This window comes from Triticum urartu, chromosome 4A (genome assembly GCF_056163025.1).
Source record: "Triticum urartu cultivar PI428250 chromosome 4A, HENAU_Tu73, whole genome shotgun sequence".
NCBI classification, from domain to species: Eukaryota; Viridiplantae; Streptophyta; class Magnoliopsida; order Poales; family Poaceae; genus Triticum; species Triticum urartu.
The window spans coordinates 562,045,917-562,058,492 of NC_141876.1; the positions used below are offsets into that span (position 1 = coordinate 562,045,917).

Genomic DNA, 12,576 nt, shown 5'->3' on the forward strand with positions numbered 1-12,576 from the left:
CCTCGTAGATCGGAAGCGGAAGCGTTAGCACAACGCGGTTGATGTAGTCGTACGTCTTCACGGCCTGACCGATCAAGCACCGAAACTATGGCACCTCCGAGGTCTAGCACACGTTTAGCTCGATGACGATCCCCGTACTTCGATCCAGCAGAATGTCGGGGAAGAGTTCCGTCAGCACGACGGCGTGGTGACGATCTTGATGTTCTACCGTCGCAGGGCTTCGCCTAAGCACCGCCACAATATTATCGAGGATTATGGTGGAGGAGGGCACCGCACACGGCTAATAGATCTCAAGGATGAATTGTTGTGTCTAGAGGTGCCCCCCTGCCCCCGTATATAAAGGAGCAAGGGGGAGGGGTGGCCGGCCAGGAGGAGGCGCGCCAGGGAGGAGTCCTACTCCTACCGGGAGTAGGACTCCCTCCTTTCCTTGTCCAACTAGGAGAGGGGGGAGGAAGGGAGAGAGGAGAGAAAGGAAAGGTTGGCGCCGCCCCTCCCTCCTTGTCCAATTCGGACTAGAGGGGGAGGGGGCGCGCAGCCTGCCCTGGCCGCCCCTCCTCTGCTCCACTTTGGGCCCATGAGGCCCATTAACCCCCGGGGGGTTCCGGTAACCCCCCGGTACTCCGTTTTATATCCGATAACTCCCGGAACCATTCCTGTGTCCGAATATAGTCATCCAATATATCAATCTTTATGTCTCGACTATTTCGAGACTCCTCGTTATGTCCGTGATCACATCCGGGACTCCGAACTCCTTCGGTACATCAAAACTCATAAACTCATAATGTAACTGTCATCGAAAACCTTAAGCGTGCGGACCCTACGGGTTCGAGAACAATGTAGACATGACCGAGATACGTCTCCGGTCAATAACCAATAGCCGAACCTGGATGCTCATATTGGCTCCCACATATTCTACGAAGATCTTTATCGGTCAGACCACATAACAACATACGTTGTTCCCTTTGTCATCGGTATGTTACTTGCCCGAGATTCGATCGTCGGTATCTCAATACCTAGTTCAATATCATCACCGGCAAGTCACTTTACTCGTTCTGTAATACATCATCCTGCAACTAACTCATTAGTTGCAATGCTTGCAAGGCTTAAGTGATGTGCATTACCGAGAGGGCCCAGAGATACCTCTCCGACAATCGGAGTGACAAATCCTAATCTCGAAATACGCCAACCCAACAAGTGCCTTCGGAGACACCTGTAGAGCACCTTTATAATCACCCAGTTATGTTGTGACGTTTGGTAGCACACAAAGTGTTCCTCCGGTAAACGGGAGTTGCATAATCTCATAGTCATAGGAGCATGTATAAGTCATGAAGAAAGCATTAGCACCAAACTAAACGATCAAGTGCTAAGCTAACGGAATGGGTCAAGTCAATCACATCATTCTCCTAATGATGTGATCCCGTTAATCAAATGACAACTCATGTCTATGGTTAGGAAACATAATCATCTTTGATCAACGAGCTAGTCAAGTAGAGGCATACTAGTGACATACTGTTTATCTATGTATTCACACATGTATTATGTTTCCGGTTAATACAATTCTAGCATGAATAATAAACATTTATCATGATATAAGGAAATAAATAATAACTTTATTATTGCCTCTAGGGCATATTTCCTTCACGGACCCCCTCTTTCCTTCTCCCTCTCCCTCTCCCTCCTTTCCCCTTTCCCCCTCTCTGTTGGAAGGAAAGGGGGGGCGAATCCTATTAGGTTTGGAGTCCTAGTAGGACTCCCCCCCCCTTGGCGCACCTCCCCCTTGGCCGGCCTCCTCCTCCCCCCTCCTTTATATACGTGGGCAGAGGGCACCCCAAAGGCACAACATGAATTGTCTTAGCCGTGTGCGGTGCCCCCTCCACAGTTTACCACCTTGGTCATATTGTCGTAGTGCTTAGGCGAAGCCCTACGCGGATCACATCTTCAACACTGCCACCACACCGTCGTGCTAACGAAACTCTCCCTCGACCCTCTACTGGATCAAGAGCTCGAGGGACGTTATCGTGCTGAACGTGTGCTGAACACGGAGGTGCCGTACGTTCGGTACTTGGATCGTTTGTATCGTGAAGACGTTCGACTATATCAACCGTGTTACTAAACGCTTCCGCTTTCGGTCTACGAGGGTACGTGGACACACTCTCCCGTCTCGTTGCTATGCATCTCCTAGATAGATCTTGCGTGATCGTAGAAATTTTTTTGAATTACCACGTTTCCCAACATATTTATCCTGGCGACGACGATGGGCGACACTGAGGAAACGTTTCTAAAAAAACGTGGTTAAAGGGGGAAGCACCCTCCTTTAACTTTATGTTGTTAGGTAGAAGTGAGTCCTCGGACAGGGGTGGGCAGGTACGCAACCTTGTGTGTCTACCATTGCACCACATGTTTCGGAAAATGCGCACATTCATTACATTTATTATGTTCCATATTTGAATGAGTTGACCATAACAAGCATCGGCAAGGACTTTTGCTGGTTGCCCCTTGGCCACTACTCTTGATTTTATTTTAAACGAGGCTATTCCTTTTGATTTTCCAACTATTTTTTGGCAATAAGTAACCAACTGATGGTTATTTTATTTATAAAAATTGCATCACAATTTTTACATATGTTTACATTTCACTAAATTCCCGCATGGGCCCATCATCTTGGCTCACATACACTCGCCAAATGTTTGACCTTTTCCGAAATAAAAATAGTCATGCCAAAACAGCGCTAAAGCAATTTAGCTTGTGTGTGAGCTTGAGTTGTTAGTTTGGGTGCATCCTAAAATGTATTATACATGTTGTGCAACTATTCCCCCCCCCCCCCCCCCCCAAGGTACATAAATCAATTAGGTTTGCTCTTAAGTTTATTTTCTTGTAGTTTTGGAAGATCCACCGTGATATAAGCTCCCACACCACACTGCAAGATCCTCCTAGCTCACAAGAGCTGATGATTTTTTAGGTAATTAGAAGTGTTCTTGTATAGTTTTGTGCAGTTTTCAAAAGAAACCTAGATAAGTACTCCCTCTGTAAAAAAATATAAAAGTTTTTAGATCGGAGGGAGTACGACACAAACTCAGCATGAGAAGACAAAACGAATACCAGTATAATAAGTACACTTGTCATAGCAAATAACCAAGTTGGCTAAACCGACCTCGAGCTGGTACATACGGCTGTGCAAATGACGGACAAATAGCCTCTCAGGCCAAGACAAGGTAATAGCGTTGCCAATCACCCAATAGGGCCAAGGGGGAAAGCATTTTGGCTTGCGAGTTCAAGCTATAGTTTCGGTGCATCCTATTATACTTTTTGGTGCAAGTGATCCCTTTTTGTTCAAGGTACATAAATCAATTGTACATATGTTTGTTTGTAGTTTTGTGTAATAGTCATCGTCGTATAAGATTCCACACCACACATGCACTAGCTCATGCGTTTTATGTCAACAAGGTAATCCCTCGAGAACACTACATGCTCCTAACTTACATTTTTTATTTTAAACGTGCACAAAAGCTTTGTCTCTTCTCATTAATTAAGTTTACATGACATATCCGATGATGGGAATACAGGGAAAAGGGCTCCTCTCATGGTATGATCGATTTCAAATGCTTTGTGGCAGTCAAAAACTCATATAGAAGCTTCCCCATTTATCTCGGCGACCATGACGGAGGACATTGAAGAAACGTTTTTGAAAACGCCCACAATCATTACATTCATTGTGTTCCGTATTTGCACGAGCTAACAAGCATGTGTAGGGCTTTTCGCGGGGTCGCTCTTGATTATCTTTACAAGCGAGGCCATCCTTTTCGATTTTTCAATTGTTTCTTTGGCAGTAATTAACCAGCTATTTTTTTTCTTTACAGAGGGAGCACATGTCACTCGGGTCGAGCACTCTAGCGCACATGTCACTCACGAAGATGTTGGACCTGTTCCAAAATAAGACCGTCATGCCAAAACGGCGCTAAAGCAACCTGGTTTACGTGTGAGCTCGAGCAGTTAGTTTGGGTGCCTTCTAAAATTACCCAAATGATAAGTGCCACACGTGTGACACCAAGCAACCCCGCCCTGACGTTTCTACAACTAAAGTTGCCATCCGAACAGAAAAAAAAAAAACAACTGAAACTTGCCATCCGAAAAAAAGAGTTGTCATCCCACACCATACTACAAGATCCTCCAAGCTCACCAGAGCTGATGCATTTTCAAAAGAAGTGTAGATAAGCTCAGCATCTCACAAGACAAACGCATATGCCATTACAATAAGCACACTTGTCCTAGCAAATAACCAAAGCGACCCCGAGCTCGGCTGGCGCAAACGGCCCGTGCAAACGACGAGCAAATAGCCCCTCAGGCCGGGACAAGGACAGCAACAAAGAAAGAAAGAAAATTGTTTCACGAGGCGAAGGGATAATTTTATGGCAAAAGTCTAAAAAAAACCTTGACTTCGTAGTTGAAGTCTAAAATGAACCCTAAACTCCAAATCCTTGAAATTAGCACTCTGTCTTACATAATCCCGGTCTATCTCAAGAAGGGTGTTTGTCTCCGTTGGGATTACACAAATGGTAGAGAGGGGGGGGGGGGGGGGGGGGGAAGCAAGGCCAGCTGGTCTGAACGACGTGGTCTGTACAAACGTTGCTGGTGTTTTTACACACAAGCACACCATACCACTTCTTTGCTTGCTGCTCTAAACGTGTTGATTTGTTCTACACTTGCACAAACGGTAGTGATCGAAAGTTTTTTTTGCAAAAATAAAGATACATAGAAAACACATTTGGACTTGTACGTGTGACATGATAGGAAAAACTCATTAAAAAAATTGGGCGCTTATAGACGCCGGCGCGCCGGACGAAAGTTTGGGTCGGCCGAGCCCAAGCCGTTGGACGTGAGCCGTGCGGCCGTTGGATCCAGACAAGAAAAAAACAAACCGTCCCTAGCTTCTTCTTCTTCGGGTTGTCGGGGTGGATCCCCATGTCCCGCTCAGGGAGCTTGCCTCCTATCCGGGTCGCAGCCCGGGAGGAGAAGGGAGGGGATGCGCGTGCATGAAGGCTAGAGGTAGGGGATGGAGGTGTATAGGAAAGAAGGCGTGTCACACAGGGCCACTGCTTATTGCACGTTGGGCCAGCGTGGTGTGCGAGCGCCCAATGTTTATCTAAAAAAAGTCTTTAATTTCAACTAAAACTAGCTTCCTCAATTTTATTCACGACTAACACACACATGCATTAATGCTCACCCGTCAAAGCTCTCAAACCAACACCGGGAGACGATGACCGCGGTCGCCATGGACCGGAGCCATCACGAACCGGAGCAAATCGAGTCAGAGACGACGCTTCCCATGGAGTTTCGGCAGGCAGCAAGGAGTCGCCGCAGCGCCGCCGCCTACGCAATTGTGGAAGGGCGCCCATCTTTATCCTTCGGTGCCGACTGCCACACATGCCACACCGCGTGCCACCAACTCCCGGCACCAACTCCCCACGGCGACCACTCTCCTTCGCGGCAGAGCGCCCCGCAACACCGTAGCCCCGTGAGAGGGAAGAAACGGAGTGCCTCGCCGCCACCGGTACCGTGTGGGCTTTGCCCGGCGGCGCCTACTGACGGCGGTGAGGAGAGGGAGATCTGGGTAGGAGGTAGTTCCCTCGGCGGCTAGGGTTCTGCCCGGGTCGCCCGCGGGGTCCTGTTCTCGATTACACTCCATTTGTTTGCCAGTTCCGAGATATATCAGTCTAGCAGGAGATGAACTATACACAAGATTGAGAAATTTTACACCATTACTGATTAACGATGAAACATGGTGAAACATGCACGTTCCTTCACACACCTACGTATTTGGCTTGGCTAGCTAGCTAGCAACAATGGAGCCTTGCGTGCACAGGGCAGACGACTGAACGGCCAGTGATTGAGCACACGTACTCGGTACTCACGCCTGCAAGCACTAAAGATTGAACGGCCACTTTGGTAAGTCTCCATCTATCCCACTGCAAAACTATTCGGTTTTCCCTAATCTCTGTTACGTGTGCAATCCTGACGGGGACAAACGCCTCCTCGGCTAAAAAGGTCGGGATAAACCGGGATCAGATAAGACAGGGTGCTAATTTCAGGGATTTGGAGTTTAGGGTTCATTTCAGACTTCCACTACGAAATCAAGGTTTTTTTTAGACTTTTCCCTAATTTTATACTGCTGCCAATCAGATGAGGCAGGCAGGGGGCGGCGAGCGAGCGAGGGGGAGGAAAAGATAGATAGATACGCGGGAGACGTGCGGACGTACAGGCAGAGAGAGTGGGAGGGAGAGGGAGTGAGTCCACCTCAGCTTCAGGTGAGCTGGCCGGTGGCCGCTGGGGCATTTTTCTATTTCTGCGGCCTGCCCGGTTTCCAATTCCGACGAGCCAAAACAGACGGAGGGGAAAGGCGCCGGGGGAGGGGGAGAAAACGGGGGAATAAAAAGGGAAAGAAATAAAGCGAGAGGCGAATCCCAATTCCCCAAGTAGTACCGCGCACGAGAGGGGGGCGGGGGAGGGAGGAGGGCAGCGCGCACACTCTAGGCGAGGGAGGGGAGGAGGACTACAAGAGAGGAGAGAGAGGCGGGGGGCGAGGGGCAGCGGCAGAGGGCTGCAGCAGGGCCAGAAGCATTAGAAGGGGCAGTTGTAACCAAGTGGCAGCAGTAGATAGAGCCATCCATCTATCTCTCTCTACAGGTATAAATCCATCCTCGCTCGCTTCCTCGCTCGCTTCCTTGCTCGCTCGCTCGCTCGCGCATCTGGTAGGAGTTGGTGGTGGGGGGAGGGGATTTCTCGGGCGCCGCGGCCATGGGGGCGCGCTGATTGGGCCGCCGGCCGCGATCTTCCAGTCCGGATTTCCTCGGGCGGGCCCGCGCGTGATCTTGCCATGGGTTCGATTTGTTCTTCTTGTTGTTAGGTGATTCTTTCTTGCCCCTCCCGCGCGTGTTCTTCCTTTTTCTGTTGGATTGGGTTGGACTGGATTGGACCCCTGCTTCTCCGCCTGGATTCGGGTCGCCCGGCGGGGCCGCCGTGGAGGGTGGAGGGAAGATTTGGTTTGGTTCTCCGGGGGAGCGATTTGGGGGGGGGGGGGGGGGGGGGGGGGGGGGCGGGGCGGCGGATCGGCTGGGTTCTCGCCGGAAGATTCGATTTTTACGCCTTGTTTTCTTCACGCGCCCCTCTCAGATCTCAAATGCCCCTGTTCCTGATCCGTTTCTTCTCGCCGATTTCCTCCGCGCTTACTTTCCTCCCTCCCCTCCCCTGTTAATTCCATTCCATTATTGTTGCAGATCGCGGCTAGGAGATCAGCGAGCACGCCCAGATTTCTCCCTTTCCGGATCAATCTCATCCGAGAGGATAATAAGCCGTCGTCCGGGAGCAGCAAGCAAAGGGAGGGGGAGGAGAAGCCATGATGCTGGAGGGCAAATCCTGCCTCGTCTCGCGCTCCCTGCCCAGCTACTGCGACCCGGACTCCGACTGGGCGTTCCTCCTCAGCGGCACCAAGCGCCCCGCGCCGGAGGACTTCGGCGCGGAGGACATGGAGGAGGTAGACGCCGGCGGCAGCAGCGGGAAGCGCAGCAAGTCGCCTTCCCCGCAGCCGCACACGCCGGACATCACCGAGAGCCACGGCTCCAGCCGCCATGCCTCCTCAGGCAGCGGCGGAGGGGAACAGCAAGGCTCTGGGGCCAATCTCATTGGCGAGATTGGCCGGGACCTCTCCATCAACTGCCTGCTCCGGCTCTCCAGGTCGGACTATGGCTCCGTCGCCTCCCTCAACAGGGACTTCAACTCCCTGGTGCGCAACGGGGAGATTTACCGCCTGCGGCGGCAGAATGGCTTCGCCGAGCATTGGGTCTACTTCTCCTGCAATGTCCTGGAGTGGGACGCCTATGACCCCTACAGGGAGCGCTGGATCCAGGTGCCCAAGATGCCACCGGATGAATGCTTCATGTGCTCTGACAAGGAGTCCCTGGCCGTGGGCACAGAGCTGCTTGTGTTTGGGATGGCACACATTGTCTTCAGATACAGCATCCTGACCAATTCATGGACAAGGGCTGATCCCATGAACTCTCCCCGGTGCTTGTTTGGATCAACAAGCGTCGGTGAGAAGGCGTATGTCGCTGGAGGCACCGATGCTTCTGGAAAGATCCTGAGCTCTGCAGAGATGTATGACTCTGTGACACACACTTGGACACCCCTTCCCAGCATGAATAGGGCTAGGAAGATGTGTTCTGGTGTGTTCTTGGATGGCAAGTTCTATGTGATCGGTGGTGTTACCAACAACAACCAGGTACTGACATGTGGTGAGGAATATGACTTGAATCGGGGGTCGTGGAGGGTCATTGAGAACATGTCTGAGGGCCTCAATGGAGTGACCGGTGCTCCTCCACTCATTGCAGTTGTCAACAATCAGCTTTATGCGGCTGATTACAGTGAGAAGGATGTGAAGAAGTATGACAAGCTGAATAATAAGTGGATCGCTCTTGGGAAATTGCCCGAACGGTCTGTGTCAATGAATGGATGGGGCCTTGCTTTCCGAGCCTGTGGTGACCGGCTGATTGTCATTGGAGGCCCAAGGACTTCTATTGGTGGCATCATTGAGCTTAATTCATGGGTTCCCGATGAGCAACCGCCTGTGTGGAATTTGGTTGCCACACGGCAATCCGGGAACTTCGTGTATAACTGCGCCGTGATGGGTTGCTGAGTCCACTGAATAAAGATTGGATGCAGTGGATATTTATGAAGGATGATAGTATGCACAAAGGCAGCCCGTTCAATTGCTCCAGCCCTGATTCTTCGTAGCGATTTATGCCTTCTGCCCAGTTAACTGGACATCTGCTGAGCGGCAGCACTCATGTAACCCTTGAGTTCTAATACTTCTGTTTTCCTTGCTAATCCATTTCTACATTTGCAATTTGGATCAACAGCTCGTGATTTCAAAGATACGAGACTATGCAAAAACAGTGTTATATTAATAATCTAGAAACAACTTCCAGAATGCTCGCCTTTCACTGTTGATGATGAACAACCTGTTAAGCAATACTTGCTTTATCTTTGGCTGCAACTAGAGCATGTTTATCAATTCACTGCCATGTCTCTTATTCATCCAGTTTGCTTCATGATATGCTTCTCTGAATTGTGTTATCAGCTTGTAAGTTGGTAAAGATATGTTGTTTTGCTGGTCGCGAATTTGTATGTGCTATTAGATGCTGGTATTGTTCTAGTTTTAGTTGTGCTGGTTCGCTTGTGGGTTTGTTTGGCTCGGTGTTTTAGATCATGTTTCCATGTACTGATGTTTGCGTTAGTCAACTGAGTCAAGTTTCAGTTGTTCTGTTTCTGATGGAGTGTCAAAGCAGGAGGTAGTTTTCAAAACTAGATCATTTTACTGGCCATTTAGTGGCAAGTTTCCTGGGAGTTGTCGACCCTTCTGCCTGTAGTTGTGTTATCAGCCTAGAAGTAAGTCTCCTCATGGTTTTACTCTATCATTGAATTACCCCCTAGCTGATTGATTCTGCATGTTCTGTTCTAGCTATTTCAGCAAATTGATGTCATCCTCTATTAGCAATGTTGCAATAAGGGAACGTATATATCATTAGTAATGTTAAAAGGAAGTGATGCATTTGCAACTGCTGTTTATTAATCTTTTTGAGTGAGCTATCTCTGACCGACCATTTGTTTGAACCGTATTTGTGATCCGTAGGGCATACATTCTTCTTCTGTTTTGGGCATTTAGATTTGCATACATGCTTCTTCCTGTGTGGTGGGATCCATCTTACATTGCCCCTGGATTTCTGGAATGAGAGGCGAATGGTGGTGCGCTGCGAGTTCAGATGGCGGCGCTTGCCATATAAAAGAAGCCTCTGTACTCTGTCGACGTCGACCCCTTGCAAACATATATATGTGGTAAAAAGAAACCTTGTAGATCCTGCCATTTGGAGCAAGAACATGGTTGTGAGCCGAGGACTGCTGCACTCCTTCATATATCATCTTGCATAATGTGGCAACCTTTTGTTCATCGCCTTACACGAGTGAGAAATAGCATTGTGCATGACAGTAAACTCTGGTTGTAGAAATTTAGTCCTCGTGCGAGCTTTTTCCGGAGCAGCGAGACGTTTTGAATAGCCACGGCGGATCTCGTTTGCGTTATCGTGTTTGTGTTGTTGAAACAAAGCAAGCTGATTTCGAGGAGTGAATTCGCAGGCACTTGCTCCTGAGCTTTGCTTCCCGCCGTGAAAGGAACACCCCTGCTGTCCCTTGCAAGGCAGAGAAGAAGTAGTAGCGGTAGAACCACACGTGCCGATCGGCGCGTGCTCGCTGAGCCAGTGCCTTCCCTTGGACCGGTCTTTGCCGTCGGGTCGGGTCAGAGAAGCCTTTCGCTCCGTCCGGTCCGGTCCAGTCCCGCTCCCGTAGCAGCAGTACGACCCGACGCTACGCTACATTTTGTTCCCCTGGCCACTTGGCGGCGGCGAGCGACCCAGCCCGACACAACTCTGCCGCCGATACTCGCTGACCGTTCCGTGCGCTAATGGAAAAAGGGAAAAAACACAGGGAGAAACGTTCCTCCTCTCCACCAGGGCCACAGGCACGAGGACGCTTTGCTACCTGGACGAAATCATCAGCAGCAGCCTCCCTGCCGTGCAGTGTTGCGTTGCGTGAAGCTTCCTTCTGCTGACCCTGGACGGCTAGGAGGCTAGCACTCGTAGCAGCCATCGAAGGAAGGGTGGGTGGATAGATTCCCCTGGAGCGTGCTGGTGGAAGCGTACGCCTCGTGCCACCTTTACAGCGCGGCCGCTTGCGTTGCGGCGGTACCACCTTTTCTTTCCTTCCTTGGTTCTTCTCCTCCGGCGGGCGGGGCGGGGCGGGGCGGGGTCTAGAATAATTTCAGCCGTGGCCGTCGCTGTTGTGCCGTTCCGGGCATCCAGTTCTGTCGTGCGCGCCGCTGCAACCGGCACCTGCGTCTGCGTGCGAGGCCGATCGATGGATCGACAGCTCGCACGCACGCACATGCGCCCCAGCGCTCCAGAGAGATGATAATCTCATCTGCCTCTGCCGCGCCCAACCACTGTCTTTAGTCCCCTGTCCCGCCCCGTTTAGCCCTCCCCTCTCTCTCTCTGGGTGCCAGCCACAGCTTCCAAATCTGTTCGCGTATGTATGTGCCCGATTTGTTCTTGTGTCATCGACCAACAAGAAAATTAGGCGAGTTAATAATTACCCCCTGGCGTCCTTCTGGATGGATGGATGGAGGAACCTTTATCCTCCCCCCTCACCGAATAATCACCGCAATTTCGTCCGGTTTACGCGCTCGCAGGTGTCATTTGCGGTGCAGCCAGCTTGGGACGGGATTGGAGAACATTTTTGGGTGGAGAATATGTACATCTATCTGCCCATCTATCCATCCATCTACCCATCTCTCGTCTCCATCGAGCATATGAAACCATGCCCCCCTCACCTCACCTCATCTTCAACTTTATATATTCCCGCGCGGCCGGTTTAATGCGCCCCGAATTTTTTCACCAAATGGCCTCCACTGTTTAATTTGTCCCAAGAGTGATCGGCACGCCAGGGCGAGCGAGCGAGCGTACGTGTTGTCATTTTCCTCCCTTTCTCCCCTGCATGCCTCCTCCCTCCTTTGCATGGCCGGAGAATCATCCCGCGTGAACGCTGAGGTGAAGCATGGTGGTGACGCGTCCACGCAAGTGGGGAGATGCTACCCTTTCCGTTCCGTCTCTTTCCTTCTCCGTTCGGAACAATGCACATCAGATCTTCCTACCGGCCGGTCCTCGCCGTCGGGTCGCCGTCGCGGCTTGGCCGTTCCCATGTGGCGGCGACAGCGACGGGCGGTAGCCGTCTGCGGCGCCGGCGACGGGCTCCCGGGTTCGCGCCGTCAGACCATTGACGGCGTCTCCGGGTCAAACTTTACGGCTCTGGTAAACGCACGCAAAGCTTGCGTTTGACCTGTCTCCCCTTTTTCCCGTCTGTTTGCTTGCTGGGCTGGAAGTGAAGTGTGTTCCGGTTTCGGCCTGCTGATCTTTTTTTTGCGGGTGGTCTGGGCCTGCTGATTAACGAATGGGCTTCTCGAGTGTCAACAAGGCCTCTACTAAGGCCCTTATCCAGGTCCAGTGGCCTGTCTCTTTGGAAAAGAGGCCCAGGTCTGTTGGCTTGTTTCTCTGTGTCTCTCGCACGGTTGAGAAAGATTCAGGCAGATAGGCAGGCTGCAGCTACCGCGCACACAGAAGGCAAGCTAGGCCGAGGTCTGACTGTCCTTTTGCTGCTGGGGCTCCGTCTTGAATTCCCGAGGAGGCCGGCCCGGCAGCAACAGCAGCGAGGCAGCAGCAGAGGAACAGGACCAAGGTGAGCGAGTAGCAGTAGCGATCTGCCCATGTTGAGCGCAGCAGAGCAGAGGAAATTCAGTGAAGCCGCAAGGCCCAAGCTAGCCGCTAGATAGTACTCCTACTGCTGCTGCATCTCGTAGTACTACTGGAGTACTTTCACCCACCCCACCCCTCGTCCGTCCATTCCTTCACCGGCGGCCGTTCGCTTTTGTCGTCACGGTTTCACCTCCTCCTGATCTCCTGTCATGGCCTGTAAAAAAAC

General features: G+C 51.2%; 1 protein-coding gene across 2 annotated transcripts; it reads left to right on the forward strand.

Moving 5' to 3' along the window:
• Positions 1-6,518: 6,518 nt before the first annotated feature.
• Positions 6,519-8,980, forward strand: LOC125552775 (F-box/kelch-repeat protein At1g74510). Of its 2 annotated transcripts, none has more exons than XM_048716440.2 (2): positions 6,519-6,681; positions 7,272-8,980. In XM_048716440.2, the coding sequence occupies exon 2, from the start codon at positions 7,391-7,393 to the stop codon at positions 8,684-8,686; it is 1,296 nt and encodes a 431-aa protein (XP_048572397.1). In that variant the 5' UTR covers positions 6,519-6,681; positions 7,272-7,390; the 3' UTR covers positions 8,687-8,980. The 2 variants fall into 2 exon arrangements, with proteins under 2 accessions (XP_048572397.1, XP_048572398.1); XM_048716441.2 differs by having other exon boundaries at positions 6,535-6,901.
• Positions 8,981-12,576: the final 3,596 nt, after the last annotated feature.